General features: G+C 31.2%; 1 protein-coding gene across 1 annotated transcript in view; it reads right to left on the minus strand.

The window, feature by feature from the left end:
* LOC126881499 (glucose dehydrogenase [FAD, quinone]-like) overlaps positions 1-23,118 on the minus strand; it is a 96,043-nt gene that overhangs the window by 28,156 nt on the left and 44,769 nt on the right. Inside the window, exon 2 of the mRNA XM_050645791.1 lies at positions 13,621-13,960. Coding sequence (XP_050501748.1) covers positions 13,621-13,960 — 340 coding nt within the window. The remainder of the gene's footprint in view (positions 1-13,620; positions 13,961-23,118) is intronic.

Consider the following 23,118-nt stretch of genomic DNA (forward strand, 5'->3'; position numbering starts at 1 on the left):
TTTAGTAGGGTGTACAGTGCCTAAACTTTCTGCCAAGTATGATAAGGATACGCCAAATAGTTTTAAAGTACTGGGTACAAATAATTTTGAAATTTTAATCATATGAATCATATCATAAATTAATTAAAGTAGCTGTGCCGTTTCATATTTCACTTCAAATATCTCGAAAACTAATACCTTTTTCGTTACGAATGCAGAGTATATTATTTACGTAGAAAGTAGCTGTGCCGTTTCATATTTCACTTCAAATATCTCGAAAACTAATACCTTTTTCGTTACGAATGCAGAGTATATTATTTACGTAGAAAGTATTGGAGAATCTAAAAATGGACTAAAATAGTAATTCCTCCAGTGGCGTAGAATTTGAGAAGGGTCAACCATTCACTATCCCCTGTCGTACGCCTCTGGTAGTATCTAGAAACGTTTGTTTATCATAATTTAGTAGGGTGTATAGTAGTCGCAATTTCTGCCAAGTATGAAAAGGATACGTCGAACAGTTTTAAATGCTAAGCAAAAATAGTTTTTAAATTTTTAAATAAAACACCCTGTAACTCAGTAAGGAACCACATTTTATTTAAGTGTTTTAGGTTAAATCTTCGTATTTTCTGCTAAGGTTTCTCCAGTTACTATATGGACAATTATTAATGAAACACCCTGTAAAATACAGGTTGAAAGTTGGGGTTATTGTCAATATGGAGCAAAAATCTTGATGAACTAATTCATTGAATGGGTTAACTAAAAATTTGAAACTTTATAGTTAATATTGGAATAAACAAGTTGATATATTGTCGAGGGAAATTAATGAATAGTGTTGAAAAAATAAAAGAAGAACAACCAGATCCAAAAGTGCATGGGGACCCGAAAAAATCAGAGGCACGAGATATGGCAATGTAACTATGTGGGTTGGGAAAATTTATGAAGGAAGATTGGAAATGAAAGAAGGCAAACTGTGTTATGGATGGTAATATAACTTTGTGTTTGGAAAAATGTGTGAACGGAGATTGGAAATGAAAGGAGGTAAACTGTGTTAAGGTTGGGATAATTAAAAAGGGGAAGAGAAAGAAAAGAAACAAAGGGCATATTGGATTATGTGTTAACGGGTGATTAGTAAGGAAATAATAAATGTTAAATGTAAGTGGGGTGAATGGAAAGAGGAAAACAGAGTAAAGAAAAGAATTGAAAGTAAAAAAGAAAAGAATGGAGAATTATAAAATAAATCAAAATATTGTTAAGGGAATAATTGTCGGTGGATAGGAGTAAAAGGTCGATTTAAAGTAGTTTGGCGGTTAACGCAATTGGGGCTAGTCCTCGTGTCTCTAGAAATTTCAAGGTCCTCGTACAAATCCAACCGTAAAGAGTTCCTATCCTGGATGTTGTGAATTAATTTGACACCATCAGGGATGTTAAGATGGTATTTGTTAACTTCAAGGTGATGAGATAAAGCTGATGTATTATCTCTTTTTGAATGTTCGGCAGATCTGGTTGAAAGTGATCTATAAGTCCTACCTATATAGGAAGCATCACAATCAGAACAAGTCAACCTCTAAACTCCACTACGGTTTATATAGTGTACTGTTTCTTTAGTATTAGTTAAAAAGTGATTAAGAGTATTACTGACTTTGAATAACATACATATTTCTTTATCATGCAACCACCATCACTCGTTTTCAACTTGATTCTACTAAACACTCTTCTCTCCTATATAAAAAAACTTTACAATAATATACATTATTTTCACATCAGTCTGTTTACTCCATTACCTTCTTTAGGTTTCAAATTATTAGTTCACTAATTCAGACAATAAATAACATTAAAATATTTTTCAATTTGTTAATAACCATTACAACCACAATAATAGGCAACCAACATTACCTACTCTCATTTATGTCTAGTGTCCATCGAATGTACACTAGATTTTTCTTCTAGTCGAAATAGATTGAATAAAAATATTGGGATGGCCGGTAAATGAACTCAGATTGCCCGTTGCAGATCAAATTTAGCGTCGTAACCACTACAACTACATAAACCATTTCGGGAATAATCGTTAATTGGATTATACTTTGTAGCTTAATAACTTCTAAACGGCTTAACCGCTTTTGATCACTAAACATGAGTTTGAAACGTATTGGCAAGTAGTATCTGATGCATCTGAGATCAACTATGAAAACTAAAGCTGTTATAGAAATTATTGAGCTTGAAAAACCGTTTATTAAAGTTTAGTTTTTCAATTTTTCGGCTATACTGAGCCGTGTGTATGTCTGTGCTTAATGGCTTGGGCACCATTTGAAAGCTTAACTCAACCCTATTGATGTGGTGTATTTGCGATTTTCCTGTCTCTCCTTGAACCTAAGATATATACGCCCAAAAAATTTGCCATTTTGTATCTACCTAGCCCTATAGCTGGCTTACGGGTAGTCAGAAGTCAAAAATTACACCGGTTCTGAATCGGCGCTCACACCCTCTTTAAGCACAGAAAAAAATTCAGATCGGTGTAACTTTTCCACATACATAATACATACATACATACATACATACATATCCACAAACATTTTCCCCTTTTTAAATAAAAATTGAGTTCTAATTCTGAGCTCGGTAACTTTTGAACGGTATAACCGATTTTCAAAATTAAACATGCGTGGAAAGGTAATGATCTGTGCTATTAGAAGCCGCAAAGGTCGAACTTAAGTTTTTGAAATTTTAGGGAGTTTTGGGGACTAAAACGAAAAACAGACCCTAAATGGGAAGGGCCGTAAAATCCACAGCCTTGGACCAAAATGGAGAAGTAATATATGGATTGACGAGTCTTTTCCTAAACTTTAAGATGGGATTTGGCTAAATTTTTAATTCAGTCAGGTTTATAAAATCGAAAATTTCGTGTATATATAGTGTCGCATGTAGGGGTGATGTGCGCCACTGGCGAGAACTGCCGTTCTCTGGTAATTTTCAAAATTATATTTGCGTTGGAAAGGTAATGATCAGTACTATCAGAAGCCGCAAAGCGTAAAATTATATTTTTGAAATTTTTGGTAGTTTTGAGAACGAGAAAGAAAAACAGACCCTAAATAGGAATAGACGTAAAATCCACACCCTATGACCAAAATGAAATGTTCACATATGGATGGGCGAGTCTTTTCCTAAACTTTAATTTTTTAATTCAGTCAGATTTAGAAAATCGAAAGTTTCGTGTATATATATAGTGTCGCATGTAGAGGGGTTGTGGTCCACTAGCGAGAATTGCCGTTTTCTGGGGTGGCCTTGGTCGCATTCTCTCCCAAATGATCTAGTACTTACGACACCAGTGATAAGACAATCCGAGTTCATATCCCAGCCATCCTAATAATTATGTAATTTTGGCCGGCAAATGAACTCGGATTGCCCAATAAAACTTAGCATCGTAACCACTACAAGTACATAAACCATGATTGATTAATAACATTGATTTTTTCGATATAAACTAAGTTTCGATAACCAATAAATCGAAAACTATTAATTATAAAACATTTTTTGCTTACAATTAATGTTTTTACCAACATTTTCGGTCAAAATATAATAAAAAATTTCCACCCTCGAGATGGGGTGGAAACCACCCCATGGTAAAAGCGTCTTTCAGCATCATATAGATTTTGATCCTTGGACTATTCACTACTTATTGTCAAATTTTCAAGCAAATCGATGCATTCTGTAAAAAGTGAAAAGTTTCAGTTCCTGGACTAATTATACTTTTGGAGCTCTGTAACTTTTGAACGGCTGAACTGATGTTGATCACTAAACATGAGTTTAAAACGTATTGATAAGTAGTATCTGATGCATCCAAGATCAAGTATGATAACTGAACGTATTACAGGAATTATTGAGCTTGAAAAACGGTTTTTCCCATAAGAAATAGATTTGATCATATTTATGAAGCCTATAACTAAAAAATTCGAATTTTTCCAGATACAAGATATACACCGTTAGACGCGTCCTGAATCCTCCTATAAACGCTCAGTTATTGGCGCAATTAGTAGGTTGAAATTTTGAGTAATTGTCGAAAAACAAAAATTTTCAAACTTTAATTTTTCAGTTTTTCGGATATGGTGAGCAGTGTGTATGTCTCAGTTTGATCGCTTAAGCACCATTTAAAAGCTTAACTCAACCCTATTGATTTGGTGTATTTGCGGTCTTCCTGTCTCTCCTTAAACCTAAGATATATACGCCCAAAAAATATGCTATTTTGTATCTACCTTGTCCTCTAGCTGGCTTACGGGTAGCCAGAAGTCAAAAATTAGACTGGTTCTGAATCGGCCCTCACACCCTCTTGAAACATAAAAAAAATTCAGATCGGTGTAAGTTTTCCACACACATACATACATACATACAAATATTTTCCCTTTTTTAAATAAAAATTGAGTCATATTTCTGCGCTCGGTAACTTTTGAATGCTATATCCGATTTTCAAAATTAAACATGCGTTGGAAAGGTAATGATCTGTGCTATCAGTAGCCGCAAAGGTCGGGCTTAAGTTTTTGAAATTTTTGGGAGTTTTGGGGACGAGAACGAAAAACAGACTCTAAATGGGAAGGGCCGTAAAATCCACACCCTTGGACCAATTTTCAATTTTCAATTCAGTCAGGTTTAGAAAATCGAAAATTTCGTGTATATATAGTGTCACTTGTAGGGGTGTTGTTCGCCCCTGGTGAGCTTCATAAGTGGCTTCATAAGTGGCTTCATAAGTATGATCAAATCTATTTCTTATGGGAAAAACCGTTTTTCAAGCTCAATAATTCCTGTAATACGTTCAGTTATCATACTTGATCTTGGATGCATCAGACACTACTTGTCAATACGTTTTAAACTCATGTTTAGTAATCAACATCAGTTCAGCCGTTCAAAAGTTATAGAGCTCCAAATGTATAATTAGTCCAGGAACTGAAACTTTTCAATTCGCAATTTTTACAGAATTCATCGATTTGCTTGAAAATTTGACAATAAGTAGTGGATAGTCCAAGGATCAAAATCTATATGATGCCGAAAGACGCTTTTACCATGGGGTGGTTATCACCCCATCTCGAGGGTGGAAATTTTTTATTATATTTTGACCGCAAATGTTGGTAAAAACATTAATTGTAAGCAAAAAATGTTTTATATTTTTTTGATAAAATTAATAGTTTTCGATTTATTGGTTATCGAAACTTAGTTTATAATGAAAAAATCAATGTTATTAATCAATCATGGTTTATGTACTTGTAGTGGTTACGATGCTAAGTTTGATTGGGCAATCCGAGTTCATTTGCCGGCCATAATTACATAATTATTAGGATGGCTGGGATATGAACTCGGATTGTCTTATCACTGGTGTCGTAATTACTAGATCATTTGGGAGAGAATGCGACCAAGGCGACCCCAGAAAACGGCAATTCTCGCTAGTGGCGCACAACCCCTCTACATGCGACACTATATATACACGAAACTTTCGATTTTCTAAATCTGACTGAATTAAAAAATTAAAGTTTAGGAAAAGACTCGCCCATCCATATGTGAACATTTCATTTTGGTCATAGGGTGCGGATTTTACGTCTATTCCTATTTAGGGTCTGTTTTTCTTTCTCGTTCTCAAAACTACCAAAAATTTCAAAAATATGTTTAACCTTTGCGGCTTCTGATAGTACTGATCATTACCTTTCCAACGCAAATCTAATTTTGAAAATTACCAGAGAACGGCAGTTCGCGCCATGCGACACTATATATACACGAAATTTTACACTCTTTTCAATGGCGGTATTCCCTTTTTGAAACATTTATATACACAGGGTGAAAGAATTGAAAAAGGAACAACATATTTTTACATAAAAAAACAGTAAAAACACAACTTCTGGTAAACCGAATCTTCCAGTTCAAGACCTTGATATTATTCATCAAGGAAAGGACCTATATACCAAATTTGGTTGAAATCTGACGTCTCATTCAAAAGTTATTGTGCTATTAGTCACATGTGTATAGTCGCCATTTTGAATGCCCGCAATTTTTGTAAAAGGAACAAAAACTGAGATGGCCTCATATCTAAATTTGAACCTCTATATGTGTAGTGTATGTGGTTCAAATTATATGCTTCTACCATTTAATGCACAATAATTCTTATAATATTTGCACGAATCTGCCGCACATAGGTACATGTGAAGATACGTTATGCATTTATTAAATGGTAATTAACATAAATAAAAAGTTCAAAATATTTCCTAAAGTATATTTTTACGCTCTTTTCAATAGCGGTATTAACTTTTTGAAAAATGAATAAATACAGCGTGAAAGGATTGAAAAACAACAACATATTTTTACATAAAAACCAGGAAAAACACAACTTCTGGTAAACCGATTCTTTCGGTTCAAGACCTCGATCTTATATATCAAAAAATGAACCTATATACCAAATTTGGTTGAAATCTGACGTCTCGTTCAAAAGTTATCGTGATATTAGTCACATATGTATGGCCGCCATTTTTGTAAAAGGCAAAATCTGAGATGGCCTCCTATCTAAATTTAAACCTTTATATGTGTAGTATATGTGGTCCAAATTATATATTTCTATCATTAAATGCACAATTGTTTCACATATCGGCTGCACTATCATGGAATCCAGTTATTCCATGATTCCACTTATAGATCCCAATTGGCTTACTGAGAAGGAACTCCAAGTATTCACTGATGCCGAGGTTTATAACAAACAACTAAGTGTATTTTTTCAAAAAAAAAATTAACAAATCTGCTTTTTTTTAAGTGTATTTTCTTGTGGCGTATAAAGTACCCCACGCGTGTAGTTATGTTATAACTTGATGCGCGGGTAGTTAAAGGTTAAGAAATTATTGAATGTTTTCAAAATATTCAATTTTTTTAGATTCAGGAATGAATAATAAAATCAGAATTAAATTTTTAATTACTACACTACAAAGTATGTAGTAGCATTTCAACGGCAATAATGTTCTAACGCAAATTTATAAAGTTATTGCGAGTCATCTTACATTGAGGTCATAAACATTTATCCCAAATTTGTTATTCAAGGTAAACATTTTGAGAACTACAGTACATTAGGAAAAATAGATCAATACCACGTATTGATGCATAATAATTACTAGTATTAATAATAATTAATAGTAAGACGTACTATTATAGAAATTTAGATTGAACTCTTATTGAAGATGAAGAAAAATGCACCATACTAACAAAAAATTATTTAAAACTTTAAAAAAATCCCTAGTCTCTCCTAGTTGACAGATTTCAATATTTCAAAGCGCGAGCCTTTTTATGATGTAAAAAATTATAGAATATTTAAAGAGCACATTTTGGACAAAATATAATTTTGAATCGAAACTTTTACCTCCTATAATTTTTTTCTGTAGTAATCTCTCGAGTTATAGGCAAACATATAGGCACAAAAAGCAAACATTTTCTTTTTTCAGGTTTTGATAAATTAAAAATTAAGCACAGGGTTTGAGAGTGGCGCATTTGGTGACTATATTTGTACTAGTCCGTTCACTAACGGTAAAATATTGCAAAACCTGTAAATTTTAAAGAACCCCTTGGATTGATATGAAATTTGGCACATAGTTAACATGCCAAAGAAAATAAGTGATATTGTGCCGATGTGTGCTTTTGCCCTGGGGTGAGTTTCACTCCTTCTCGGGGGTGAAAAAAATAAGTCCGGAAATGGAAAAACTGACTAATTATAAGCAACTTTTGTTCTATATTGTTTTTTCACTAAGTTAATACGTTTCGAGATATTTGCGAGTGAATATGTTCATTTTTCTACAATAAAAAACACGCTTTTGGACGGTTTTCGCAAATAACTCAAAAAGTAAGTATTTTATCGACCAAATTATTCTTAGAGGAAACATAGCCAACAAAAAAGGAAAAAAAATGGTATATTAAGTTTTTACACCCGGTAGAAGCGGAGTTGGAGCTAACTAAAAATAAGTTGATACTCTTCAAATTCCAAATCGAATATTTCAAGGTGAAATAACCAGAAAATGAAGCACTTTTTGGGGAAAACTCATTGAAACTTTTTTAAAAGGTTAAAATAGGCTTTATTTCTCTTTTTAAAAAAGTTCCTAGCATCAAAAGTAAGCAAATTACGCTGAAAATAAAATTGATCTGTTTTTTTGGTAAAAAAATTGTGAAGATCGCCCTTTAATTAGCATCCTAAATGAAATTAATCGTTGCCGCTTCACAAGTTGCTTTACAAGTGTCTGTATTGTTTTTATGATCTGTCAGTTTTATCGGTTCAATGTCTTATTTTTGAAAGGGTTGTAGTTGAAAGGGCTTGAATGAGTCACTGATCACGAGTGTATGCAAATTTTTAACAGCCATATCTTAACCAATTTTTGTCTTACAGGAAAACAAAAATCCAAAATATTTAGAAAAGCAAAACCTAATTTATTTACTCTTTAAGGTTTTTACTGTTTAAGATTTTTTTAAATCACTAATGATTTTTAATTTATTAAAAAAAAGCATTTTTCCAAAATTAAAAATTTTAAAAAAATTACTTTAAAATATTTTTTCGAAGGTAACATATAAATCTCATGTAAATGATACATAAGTTAAGCAACTTGCAACTTATCAAACGGCAAGGGTTAATTTCATTTGAAATGCTAATTAGGTGGTGTTTTCCCAATTTTTTTTACCAAAAAAAGGGCCAACTTTATTTTGAGCTCAACTTGCTTAATTTTGAAGCTAGAAACTTTTTTAAAAAACAAAAATAAAGCTTTTTTCATTTACTTTAAAAAATTTGTAATAAGTTTTCCCCAAAAGTCCTTCCTTTTTTAGTCAAGCTTTATTTCACGTTGAACTATTCGATTTGGAATTTGACGAGTATGAACCTATATTTCATTAGCTATAACTCTGCTTCTAGTGGGTGTAGAGACCTCATATATACACCTATTCTTCACTTTTTTATTGTCTATATTTTTTCACACCATGTTTTTTTTGATAAAATAATTACTTTTTGAGTTATTTGCGAAAAACTGTCAAAAAACGTGATTATTTTGTTGAAAGATGAACATATGCACTCGCAAATAATTCGAAAAGTATTGACTTTGTGAAAAAACGCTATAGAACAAAAGTTGCTTAGAATGGACCGTGATAGTCGTGACGACAAATCAATGTTGGCTACTCTGGAATATTGGCCAAACAAAACAAAGATTCACACGTGGTGTTTGTTTTCGTTTTTATAATTGGAATATATTGCTTGTAGGATGTTTAATTTTTACAAAATGGTAGTGTGTTGGGTAACCGTGATTGTAATCAATGTTCATAGTATATTTTCAACCATATTTCCAAATAATACTGGTTAAGGACCTGAGAAAACACAGTAAGTACTATTGTAGGGTGTAATTCCTTGATTTTGTGTAGGGACATTTATGAAATTAAAAGCAATATGATTGATATGACTAACAAGGATTGTGTCTATAGAAAAAATGTGCAGATGCTTGTTAAAACAAAATAAAATTAAAAATGATTACACAAATCACGTGTATAATCCATTGACAGACGTCAAACATTTATTGATTTTTGATTTGTTTGGAAAAATATTTGACGTTTTGACGTCACACTATCACGGTCCATTAGTCAGTTAATCCATTTGCGAACTTATTCTAAACCTATATTTTTCACACACTAGAAGGGGTGAAACTCACCCCCAGGCAAAAAGCACACATCGGCATAATATCACTTTTTTTCTATGACATGTTACCTATATTTATGCCAAATTTCATATCAATACAGGCGGTTGTTTAAAATTTAGAGCAAAATCTGTGAGTAAATGAACTACAACCTAAATAGACTAGGACGGATCTGTTTTGAGGTGGCTGTAAGAGGTGGCATTCGGATTTTTGCAGATAAAGTTAGGTGACAACTTCAGTAATTATAATTGACTTATGCTCCTTCTCAAAAATATTACACTCAAAAAAATTTAGTTCGTAATATTGATTAACAGTGATTATTGAATAGTATTTCGTTGTCACAACAATTTAATTTGTTGTTTCAACGAACTTTTAGACATTGACGAATGTACTTGGTTATTGTCACAATGATTGAATAATAATTGTGAGAATAACTAAAGTACATTAATCAATAACACTCAATTTATTCAGCCAATAACTTAGTTTCGTATATTTAATAAATACTGTTAATTGTGGCAGCAACTCACGTTCTTGATTTCGTAGATGACAAGCAATTACCTTGGTTTATCGTGACAACGTACAGATTTCATTAAAACAATGTACAAATGTTGTTAATATAGAATAATATATGATTATTGAATAGACGTACACTGATTGTTGTGACAATGAATGCATTAATCAATCTACTACTGCCTTTAATTCCCACAATCAATGCGTTCATTGTGACAATAATCGTAGTTTTTGAGACAATAAATGTTTTGCTTGACCATTTGAAATGTAACGGCTTTTCCTTATCGTGATACCCCTAGATTCTCTGTGTTACCGAAGTGCCGAATAATAATTATTGCATTTCGTTTCCAAGTGTAGTCCGTAGTAGAAGGAAGTTTTAGTATATCTATTATCGTGAAATTTCGGTCGAATTCTTTTTAAATGTATTCATTTTTTTCGAATCTTGAGAAAACTAATTATTATTTTTAAAAATTTAAATGCAAAATAAAATATTACAGTATTATACAGGGTCTGAAGTCCCTGAGAATTTCTATAACGATTATTTTAATAAGTCACAGGGGTGAAAAAGAAAAAATTTAGAATGATTTTTAATTTCAAGTAGGTATACCATTCAACAGAAACTTTTTGTGTATTCTAAGGGATTTTCTGCCCTCGGTAATAATGTAATATTTTATTCTGCGTTTAAATTTTTCAAAAATACTTATTGGTTTTCTCAGGATTCCAAAAAAAAATTAATGCGTTTAAAAAGAATTCGATCGAAATTTTGCACCTGCGCTCTCAAAAAGGATTAAAGTGTTATACATTTTTGGAATCACTATTTCAAACGCTTTTAAATGAGCTGTCATTTGACGTACTTTCCCATTTAAAAAAATCAAAGTTACGCCGCGCCTGTCACCTGAAGAGGGATCGTGTAAAGTTCGAAACATTGATGTTATAATATACTTTGATTATTTTAAATATCGACCTGTCCGAGCGTTTTGCTTATGTACTAAAAATAAATAAGTTAATAAGGGGGTGGGGGGAGTGTAACACTTACTCCAGTGCACTGTATAAGTGAAATTATATGAGAAATCACACAGTATAAAGTCCATTAGGTTAAGGACAAAAAAGAGGGATTTAAAAAATTATTATAAATCAATTAATATTATACATTGGGCTATTGCATTCAGTAATTATTAATATAAAATACGTTCATAGTAGGAATGAACGAAACTGATTGTAAGAATGAATAAAATTTTTTGTAAGAAAAACCGTATTTATTGTGGGAATGAACGAAATTAATTGTAACAATAAACGGAAATAATTGTAGAAATAAACGAAGTACGTTAGGAGAAATAACACTGTTATTGACACAACGAATAGTCTTCGTCGGTCAATTAACGACGTTGTTGTTTCAATAAATAGTGTTTGTTGACTCAGTGAACAGAGTTCGTAATACCAATAAAGTGATATTATGGTATACATAATGAATGTTCATCCATTCAATAAACATAATACATTGGCTCAACGAACGAAAATAATGAATTGATGAACATCGTTTTGTTGTCTCAATAAAACCAAGAATTGGACAAATTTTAAGTATCGGGTTTGTTGTCTGAATTAACATTTTTATTGATATTACGTACCTTTTTCGTTGAGTGTACCGGAACATTAATAAAAAAATTAAAATATTTAAAAATTTCGAAAAACATCGATTTTTTCTAATTTCTATGCTTATAACTTTAAAACGACTTATTTTGGAACAAAATCGTATAGAAATAAAATAAAGATAATTAAATTTTGTCTGATGTACGACTGGTAAAAAATGTCTTAAATTATTACCATTTCTGTAAAATACCAATAAATACAAAATAAGGGGGCAAAATAAGCCTGTTTTTGTTCAATGTTTTTCAACCACTTTGGTTGTACTTAGAACCTTCATATTCGCTTAAAAAATTCTTATAACATACTTAAACCGTCCACCAAATTTCATTTAAATCGACTTAATACATTTTGCATAATAATTTTGCAATCTAAATTTTTTTAAAAAAGTTTAAATTTTTTAAATCTTTCTGAACAAAAAGTAGACCATTTAAAAGGTAGCTATTATTTTATCATATAAACAGGCGCTCTATCTATGTAATACACTTTACAGAATTAAAATTGGATTATTTAAGCAGCCTCACCAAAGTTATAAACAATTTTTTGGCTTATAAACAAATTAGTTGTGTTGGGGTGGGGGGTGCAACGGCCTGTTTTATTTAGATGGACTTACCCAAGCATTTTTTATGTATTTTGACCCGTAGAACACGAATTTTTTGGGTAACAGTATCCGGACTTCGATAAGATTGTTATAAACAAAGAACTTGAGGAATTACACAACAGCGATTTTTCGTAAAACAAACCATTTTTTTTTTGTATTTCTTGAGTAATTCTAAGCAAAAAATGTGCTTACAAGTTTTTTCGTAGGATGCATGGTTTTCGAGATAAACGCTTGAATTTTCAAAAAATCGAAAAATTGCAATTTTTTAACCCGAATAACTTTTGATTAAAAAATAAAATAGCAATTCTGCTTAGAGCATTTGAAAGTTCAAGTCAAATTATACCGGTTTTGATTATTTGCATTTATAAAAATAATTTTTTTATTGCTAAACAAAGCTATTTGTTTATAAGCCAAAAAACTGTTTATAATTTTAAGACATTTCTGAGGCCGCTTAAATAATCCGATTTTAATTCTGTAAAGTGTATTTATTAGATAGGTAGAACGCAAATTATACGTAAAAAAATTAGCCAACTTCTAAATGGTCTACTTTTTTTCAGAAAGTTTTTAAAAAATTTCAACATTAAAAAAATAGATTGAAAATTTATTACGCAAAATCTATTAGGTCGGTTTTAATGAAATTTTGTAGATGGCTTAAGTATGCTATAGGAATCTTCTAAGCGAATTACTAAGGTTCTAAGTGCCACCGAAGTGGTTAAAAAACTTTGAATAATGACAGGCTTATTTTGCCCCCCTATTTTGTATTTATTGCTATATTGCAGAAAGGGTAATACTTTAAAACATTTTTAAGCAGTCGTATATCATACAAAACTCAATTATCTTTATTTTATTTTTGTACGACTTTGCTCCAAAACGAATCGTTTTAAAGTTATAAGCATAGAAATTAGAAAAAATCGATGTTTTTCGAAATTTTTAAATATTTTAATTTTTTTATTAATGTTCCGGGCATATTTGAGAAGAAGCATAAGTCAATTATTATTATTGAATTTGTCACCTAACTTTATCTGCAAAAATCCGAATGCCACATTTCACATCCAAAAATAGACGTTTTTTCACAGATCAGCCCTGGTCTAAAAGTGATTCTAGTAAAAAATAGACTCCTATGGAAACTGTCAAATTCAAAACAGATCCCGCCTGGACTCTTTAGATTTTGAAAGAACATAATAATTACAATGTCTAAACAAATATAAATCTACTAACTGTGTCGTGTCTTCGTAATTGGCAGCAGCCCTTTGGTACCCAGATGTGTAATCTTATCGTCAGGCGGTTGAACGTTTTCCAGTTGCGTGAAATAGCCTTTGACGTTCTCCCAATCCCAACCAGGGTTGCCCATGTCAGCCCACTCGTCATAATCTTTCTTATTTGCTTTGATATATATCATGGCGTTTATGGAACTGCTTCCACCCAACGTTTTTCCTCTTGGCCAGTTGCATTGTTTGTCGTTACCTCCCAAGCAGGAACCTTTGGGACCTTGGGTCTGTTGCGTTTTGTATCTCCAGTCTTCTTCTGACCTTTGAAGACTGAAGAGGAGACCCGGAATCTAAAAAATAGTTAAAAGTCATTTTTATTTGGAATCAGTAACGGCTACACGAATTCTTATGACTTTGAAGCCGCAATTATGCCAGGCTCGTTAAAACCCATTAACGCCCAAATTGTTTTTTTTAAGTTATACTTCTTTAGGCGCGTTTGGGAGTAAATGTATATGTGCGCGAATTCATCAAAAGTCTCGGTACTGGGCACAGCTGAAACGTTATACGTGCTCTAATTGGGCAATTACAATGACCTGTCAATAATAATTATTGAACAATTATTGTTCAATATGTCGGTTATGGATAAGCAAAAAATGTTGTGTATATTAGTTTTTGTTGTTGTGAGGACAAAGACAAAAGCAAGTTTATAATTGTAGTTACTTTTTAAATAGTTTTTAAAAGCAACAGGTATGGGCCATTCCACGAACATACGCCTGTTCTGGATTACTTCGACAACGAATATTTTACTGTGCAACATAAGAAGTACGAAAGTAAATGGCTCTAATAATTATTCCAATAAACAACAATGTAATTTGCAATTTACTTTCGTTCTTCTTATTTTGCACAGTAAAATATTCGTTGTCGAAGTAATCCAAAACAGGCGTCTGTTCGTAGAATAGGGTATACGTAATTGTAAATGATTCAGTATTGAAATAAAAAATTACATAGGTACCTATTTGAAAAATGTAAAATGTTTAAATATACATACCTAGTAGGTAATGCTTTGATTTACATAATTTGATTAACCAACAAAATTTCTACCAATATTCATCTAACATATTATTATTTTCTTACTCTATGTTTTGTTGTAAGTATTTTAATATTTTAATTCTACAAAAATCAAACTAATTTCATTAAATTCAGAACTGTCAAAAGTTTAAAACGTTCAGTTCGTCTATCTCCCACATTACGGCTGTAGTTAAAATCTAAGATGCTTGGAATCTAACCGCCCTAAAATACGCGTGTTCGATCCCCAATTCACATTTTTATTTTTTTTTATCCATTTTATGATTTAGAGTATATTATTTATTATAAATTTTTTTTTTCAGAAAATACGTATTTAGTTAAAATTTTTGCCAATAATTATTGTTCAGAAATCATTTGTGGCATTTCTCAATGCGTTTGTGTGTGTTTTATTCTTTTATTTTTTTATTTTTGGTATTGTTTTATAATAATAAAAATTTTTGGAAAATAGTAAGTATTAAAATTAGTTTAATATTTAGATAAAATATAAATAAACTGTTTACAGTATATTAATTTCGTTGAAATCATATAATAGAAGTATACCTTCTTACGTGCGCACAAAGTACACACACATTCTTTTTTTTTTCAAATTTTAAAATTTTAACAAAAAGTAAAGATGATTCAGATTTTATTACAGAATAGGGCGTCTACTATCTGCTTATACGTATTTCGAATTCAACTTATTCTCGTCAGAGCACCTGTGTAGAACCACTTCTGCTTCTAGAGTGCTTCTCTACAGGTGCTCTGATGAGAATAAGTTAAATTCGAAATATGTATAAGCACATAGTAGACGCTCGATTCTATAATCAAACCTGAATCATCTTTACTTTTAGTTTATATTTTTATTCACTTTTGTGGGTATAAAAGGACCTAATTCGCTAAAGATTATTATCACAGTGAACGACAGGTCGTAAATGCAATTATAGATTCCCTTGTCGAGTATTTCTCCACTCTGCTCTGCTTTATTTTTCCATCTTAAAAAGCGCAGTGGATAAATAATTCGAATTTTAGTTCTTAAGGGGAACGGAGCAAATGGCAAAATTTTGACGCATGTCAAAATTTTCAATGTGTTTTAAATATATTCCTTTTTTGTTTAATCCTGAGAAATCTAATAAGTATCTTTGAAAAATTTAAATGCAGAATGAAAGACTTTAGGACCGAAAGTCCCCTAGAATAAATAAAAAGTTTCTTTTGAATGAAATATTTGCAGTTAAAAATCACACTAAATTTTCTCTTTTATTTTAACCCCTGTAACTTATTAAAATAAACATTGTAGAAGTTTTCAGGTACTTTTGGCCCTCGGTAATAATGTAATCTTTCATTATGCGTTTAAATTTTTCAAAAATATTTATTAGTTTTCTCAGGATTTGAAAAAAATTAAAACATTTAAAACACATTGAAAATTTTGACGTGCGTCAAAATTTTGCATTTTGTTCCGTTCCCCTTAATGAAGAAATATTCATGAAATTCATTTCCATCTTTGCATTTTTTAAATATGACCCATCTTATAAATAGAACATTGGGCGTTAGGGTTATTATAATTATTGAAAGTATGTATGGAGTTTACAATAGTTACGAGAATTAAAATTTTTATTTCCATCTAGCAAAATCAAGTTTATTTTTTATGATACTGTATAAAACAATTTTTACACAATGTTACAGTACATTTTTCACAGTATTAACTTCAACCACGATTTTCTAAGTCCTGCCCTTTGCAATACTGGAAGGTTAGAAAAAATACTTACAATTTATGGAAAAATCCATGGGTTTCCTGTGACATTTTCCTGTGAAAATTTGATTTTTCATGAGGAAACAAATGGGGAATTGCGATGAATTTCTGAGTCCTGCCATATCCATAGAATGACAGGATACTATCAATTTTATGAAGAAAATTTTTTAGGCAGGAGGGTTGCGAAATGACTAAGGGAGTATATAGATATACAAACATGTAATGAAAATAATGAAAGTTTCATAATTTTCTGAGTCCTGCCAACTTAACCAATTAAACATAATTATTTAAAAATGATCGAAAGAAATGTTGGCATGACGTCTCCTAATGTTTAACTGCACTTGTCTCTTTTAAAATTCTGTGGAAAATTTTCACCCTGGTTCCGTGATTTTCTGAGTCATAAAATAAATTTTATTTTAAAATAAATAATTTAAGTAGACATTATTTAAAATGGCAGGATGTTTAGTTACACCTTTTTTCCTATACATAGTTAAAAGCACATATCTCAAGAATGTTAATATAAAGCTCTTTACAAAGAAGCAGGATGGTTGTGTAGTTACGTCGTATATAAAAATAAAATTTTAAGTCTGCAAAATTATTGCTGGTAGTTATAAAAAACATATTCATATCACCACAACTTTCTGAGTCATGGCATGTCAAGTATGCTTAACACTAATCTAAAACCGTTTACAACGTGGCAGGATAATCGCAAAGATACATATTTAATACATGAAAATTAATTTTCATATCGTTAAAACAATCGTACGATATTAAATCTTATTTTCCTGAGTAATGTTTCGGATTTGTACACACATTTCAAATCTAATACCAAACTGTAAGATCTTTATTTTAAGCGATTAGATCATATTTGTATCTAAGTAAACGTAATAAAAGTAATAGGAAGAAAATCAATAATTTTACAATTAATTGGTTATAGTAGGGATTGTACCTATTATACAGGGTGTCCAGAAAAACAAACGAAGCCCGGAGATTCCTCAAATAATTTTAAGAAAATTTAACTCAATTCACCTAGTCCGAAAATGCTTCTATGCTTCCTAAGGAAGCTAAAGCTCTTTAAAGATGGCGTATTGTAATTAGTTTTTTTAAAATAGCTCCAGAACACTTCTATTTAGAAAAACGAAAATTGGTACACCTATTTATCTTTCAGAGATAAATCGATTTCATCAATTCTTAATTTTTAGTACCGGTCATAGGCGTCCGTTTAGGGTAGGGAAACGGGTATTTTATCGCATAACTTTTCTTTGTTTAACTTTTAAGCATTTTTGACACTTGATTATTAAACTATGGGTGTTCTTGTACTAAAAGGTACTCTTGCTTTAAGTCGGTAGTATACGCCAGGTTCTAGAAAAATCGATTTTAAAAATTTTGCGGTTTTTGAATTTGAAAAAAAAAATTAAAAAAAAACCGTTTAGAAAAACGAAAACTGGTACGTTTATTTCTCTTCCAGAGATGAATCGACTTTATCAATTGTGAATTTCTAGTATCGGTCACAGGCGTCCGTCTTGGGTAGATCAACGAAATCTCATAACTTGCTTTAATTTTTAAGCATTTTTGACACTAGAGTATTAAATTATGAGGTATTCTAGTACTAAAAGTTACTCTTGCTTTAAGTCGATAAATACACCGTTTTTTATTTTTTATTCAAATTTTTCTTAAAATCAAAATACGAAAAATTTTAAAATTGATTTTTCTAGAAAACGGTGCATCCTACTGACTTAAAGCAAGAGTACCTTTTAGTACTAGAATACCTCACAATTTAATAATATAGTGTCAAAAATGCTTAAAAGTTATAATCAAAAAAGTTATGCGATAAAATAACCGTTGTCCTACCCAAAACGGACTCCTATGACTGGTACTAGAGATTCGCAATTGATGGAATCGATTTATCTCTGGAAGATAAAAAGGCGGACCAGTTTGTGTGTATCGAAATGGAAGCGCTCTGGAGATATAAAAATAACTAATTACAAGGCGCCATCTTCAAAGAGCTCTAGCACCCTTAGGAAACATTTTTGGATTAGGTCAATTGTGTTAAGTTGTCTTAAAATAATCTTGGGAATTTTAAAATTATATACAGGGTGTTCTATTTAAAAAACATAAGTTTGTGTTGCCCTGTCAATACGGGTAGCCCTGTATATTAGAAAATATTCTTAAATTATGATCCTATCGTTGCCCCACGTTTTTCCTAAATAACTTTTTTTCGTATCTCTTACGACAAACGAGTAATTGGACTTTGTCACACTAATGCCCCACCCTGTACACGAAATAACTATAAAACCATCCTGTAAATAGACTAACCATTTGTAAAAGATTCTTGAAACATATGCAAAATGGCATGACTCAGAACGTCGTGGAATTTTTCACGAATTTTCTTACAAATCTAGGACCCTTGCCGTCTTACAAGAACCGTTTAACCTTCCTGCCGAGTACCGAAAAAGTATTGATTGCATTTGAGTATTAAAATTTTTAAAGGCAGGACTCAGAAAATCACGGAATCTGGGTGAAAATTTTCCGCAGATTTTTCCAAGCGACAAGTATACTTAAACATTAGGAGACGTCATGCCAATATTTTTTTTATCATTTTGAAATACATAAATATGTTTAATTTATTTAGTTGGCAGGACCCAGAAAATCATGAAAATTTCATTATTTTCCGTACATGTTTGTATACATATATTATATACTCCGTTAGCCCCTTTGCAACCCTCCTGCCCAAAAAATTTTCTTCATAAAATCGATAGTGTCCTGTCATTCTACGGATATGGCAGGACTCAGAAATTCATCGCAAAACCCTATTTTTATTTTTTGGGAAAATCTAGTTTTTACAGGAAAATGTCATACGAAATTTGTGGATGTTTCCACAGATTGTAAGTACTTCGTCTACCCTTCCAGTATTGCAAAAGGCAGGACTGAGAAAATCGTGGCTAAACTTCTGTATAATATCTCCCGGTGTATATGTTAGTGGTTTGGCTTTACAGTTTTCTCCTTTAGCCCAGAAAATGACAGTTTTGGAGTGTAATTTTCAGCGTCAGGACGGATTTATTTGATAATTTTATTCATAGGAGATTCTGACCAATAGAAATCTACAGAAATCTAAATTAAGCTAATAATTTTTGATAATTTCGCGTCGTCAAGTATATTACGTCAGATGCCCTTCGTTGCTACGAAAAAATACATTCAGTGATATTAATGACAATTAATGTTTTAAAAATTATAAAAGTGATGACTTTCAACCGTAAAATATTTATAACAACTGTGTGTTTAATTGTACTAATTTGTATTTACATAAATAAACTACAACAAAATATTGGTTTTGAACAGTTTTATTCATGAAATAATCGCAACAAATTGCACTCGATCTCTAAAATTAATATAGAATTTTAGAGCTCTTGTGCAATTACTACTGAAAATTTGGATTTAGGTACTTTGGGCAAACGTTGGAGTTTACGTTTAAAATCCGGTTATAAAGTCCGGAACTAGATAAACTGATTAATTCTAAGGAACTTTTTTCTATAGAGTTTTTTAAATCTAACCTAAGTCAATATTTCTTAAGTTATTTGCGAGTAAGAATTTCAAAAAAAACTTTTTTTTCAACAAAAAGTAATATGTTTCCAGACGGTTTTTCGCAAATAACTCAAAAAGTAAGTAATTTATCGAAAAAATGTTCCTAGCAAAAATCACGCTTATAAAATAAAAGCGAGAAAAAATGGTGTGTCCATGAAGTCTATAGAACTCACGTTACACAGAGAACCGGTATGCCGATTGTCGTCGCTAAATTTGGTTCGGCCGCGCAGCACGTCACGTGGGAACCTAACAGATATTTGCTTATTGTTTGGATGCATTATTTCGTATGTGGTGGCGTTGAAAGTGAATAGATTGAGGCTGTTTTAAAATATTAAGCTGTTAACAATTGAAGTAATTTTATATTATTTTAGTTACAAATTGTTTTTTATTAGCATAACTGCGTGTATTTTTAAAACTATTATAATATAACTATTAGTTTTATAGTAGATAATTTATTAAAACCGAGACCATAATGCCATTTGAGGCGATATTATGCATGTGCAGAACAGGAACATATATTAGAATGAGGGATATTAACAGAAAAATAAGTTTTAAAAACTGCCAGAGAGCACTTGACAAAAAGATATCTAAATTTTCTAATTTTAAAAAATGATTTTAATTATAGATAATAATTCTAATATAATTAATAAAACTTTTCCCGCAAATTTGTTTTCTTTTATTAATATACATAATATATATTATACATATTATACACAATATATATTAATATACATAATTGATTTAAAGTTAAACCAGGTTAGGAATCTAAAAATTTAAAGTGCGTGCATTTTATACATACATAATACACAGAGTGGGCCAAAGAAAACAGTCCACCTCGATTTTTGGCTGTATTTATTAGATTTTAAGGAAATGAAGAAACAGGTCGATTTTTGATCTAAGGGGGACACATTTTTACGGTACATACATCTGTCATTTGTCAACCCCCTCCCTTCCATTTCCACAACCTTACTTTTCAATAGGGGATACGGGTCGTGTTCTACTTCATTTGAAAGGTTATTCAATTCTCTATTCAGTAATATTAACATTGACATAATTATATATACAGGATGTCCAAGAAAAATTATTTTGAATTAAATTAATTGACACAAAAATAAGAATGTATGCAATTTATTTTAGTCAAAATACATTTTACTACTGACAGAAAACAGAGAAAAATGTTTATTTGACAAATAAATATTGTTTTTCGCTTAAATTCAATATTCAACCTAACAAGAGGCAGATGAGTGGCAGCTTGAATATTGAAATTAAGCGAAGTGCAATGTTTATTTATCAAAAAACATTTTTTTCTCTTTTGTGACAGCAGTAAAATGTTTTTTGAATTAAATAAATTACATACATTCTTCTTTTTCTGTCAATTAATTTAATTAAAATATTTTTTCTTGAACACCCTGTATAAATAATTATGTTAATGTTTATATTACTGAATAGAGAATCCAGTAACCTTTTAAATGAGCTAGCACACGACCCCTATTCCCTATTTAAAAATAAGGGTGGGGGAAGTGGAAGGAAGGGGGTTGACAAATGACAAATGCATGTACCGTAAAAATGTGGGAACCTCACTTAGATCAAAAATCGACCTGATTCTTCATTTCCTTCAAATCTAATAAATACTGCCAAATATCGAGGTGGTCTGTTTTCTTTGGCCCACTCTGTATATGTATGTATATTACAGCCTAATAACATGTTCGCACTTGAAATTTTTAGATTCCTAACCTGGTTTAACTTAAAATCAACCTTATTCTATTTTGTAAATAAAATCTGAAAGTCATCAAGTAATTTGGTAGGGGAGCCCAAGCGGGGATTTTTGCAGTTACTCGAGCGCGTCAGATTATCATATGGGGAGAAACCTGGTAACCTGTAGATGTACCTCTACCATATACTGGCTCTTAACACAGGGGAGTTCGTTAAGGGGGGCCCGAAAAAATAATTCTATACTTAGAAAAACTCGAAATTGTCATTATGTATTTTTTATGGGAAATAAGCCACAATTTTACTAAAAAATTAATTTATTAACGTTTCGAAGCCCAAATCGGGTTTCGTTGTCAAAATACAAAATACTATTAAAATAAAACAAACATGTTGCTAAGTAAAAAAATTCTTCTAATAATTTATTTAATCTGACTCATTTATATTGGCAATTCAGACGTATATTATACATTTTAAAGTAGAAGACTTTAAAACGATATCGCCAATATTTATGAGTTGCGTTTCTGGGACGACTTTACTAAAAGATAGTTCATTCGATTACATGAAATCAATCCCGACTCAAGAATATCTGTCGCAAAAAAATCATAGCATGTGATCTGTCTTTAAAAAGACAACCAAGTGCAACGATGACAGTAAAATTCTCGCGTTAGAGATTCCATAGTAAATCACGAGGGAAAACCAGGAAAAAACCTCGTGATACTATCCCGACATCGTAAGTATTTGGTCTTACATTTAATCTACCTTCAAAAAACTAATACCAAATTCTGACTTTAATATGTTTAAATTATAAATAATATTAATATTACATAGATATACAATAAGTAATACTAAAATATAAAATTTGTACTCGATATGTTATTGACTTACTAATCGTGGTATTTTCTTTCTATTGACTTCCTCTTTCAGTATGGGTAACCACATCCTACTGCATTCTACCGAGGAATTTGTGACACAATTGGTTTCATTAAGCATAATTAGAGCCGCTTCTTTGATTTTTCTCTTTTTACTATCTGATTCTTTCAGGACTATACTTGAATCTCTCCACTGAACTCTATGTTCATTATCCCATGCGTGTTGACATATCTGAGATCTATCAAATTTTCTGTTTTTAATATAAGACTGATGTTCACTTATTCTAACGTTTAATGGTCTTGATGTTTCACCTAAATAAAATTGTTCGCATTCACAAGGTATTCTATACATGCAATTCTTTGTTCTTTCTTGTTCATTGTTAGGTTTAGTTTTAGATAGAATAGATCTCAATGTGTTTGTTGTTTTGAATGTTGTTGAAATGTTGAATTTATTTCCTATCGTTTTAAGTTTCTCGGATAGTCCTTTTATATATCGAAATTGTCAGATTAAGATAAGGTAAGTTAAGTACATGCA

Source organism: Diabrotica virgifera, chromosome 3 (genome assembly GCF_917563875.1).
Source record: "Diabrotica virgifera virgifera chromosome 3, PGI_DIABVI_V3a".
Classification (NCBI taxonomy): Eukaryota; Metazoa; Arthropoda; class Insecta; order Coleoptera; family Chrysomelidae; genus Diabrotica; species Diabrotica virgifera.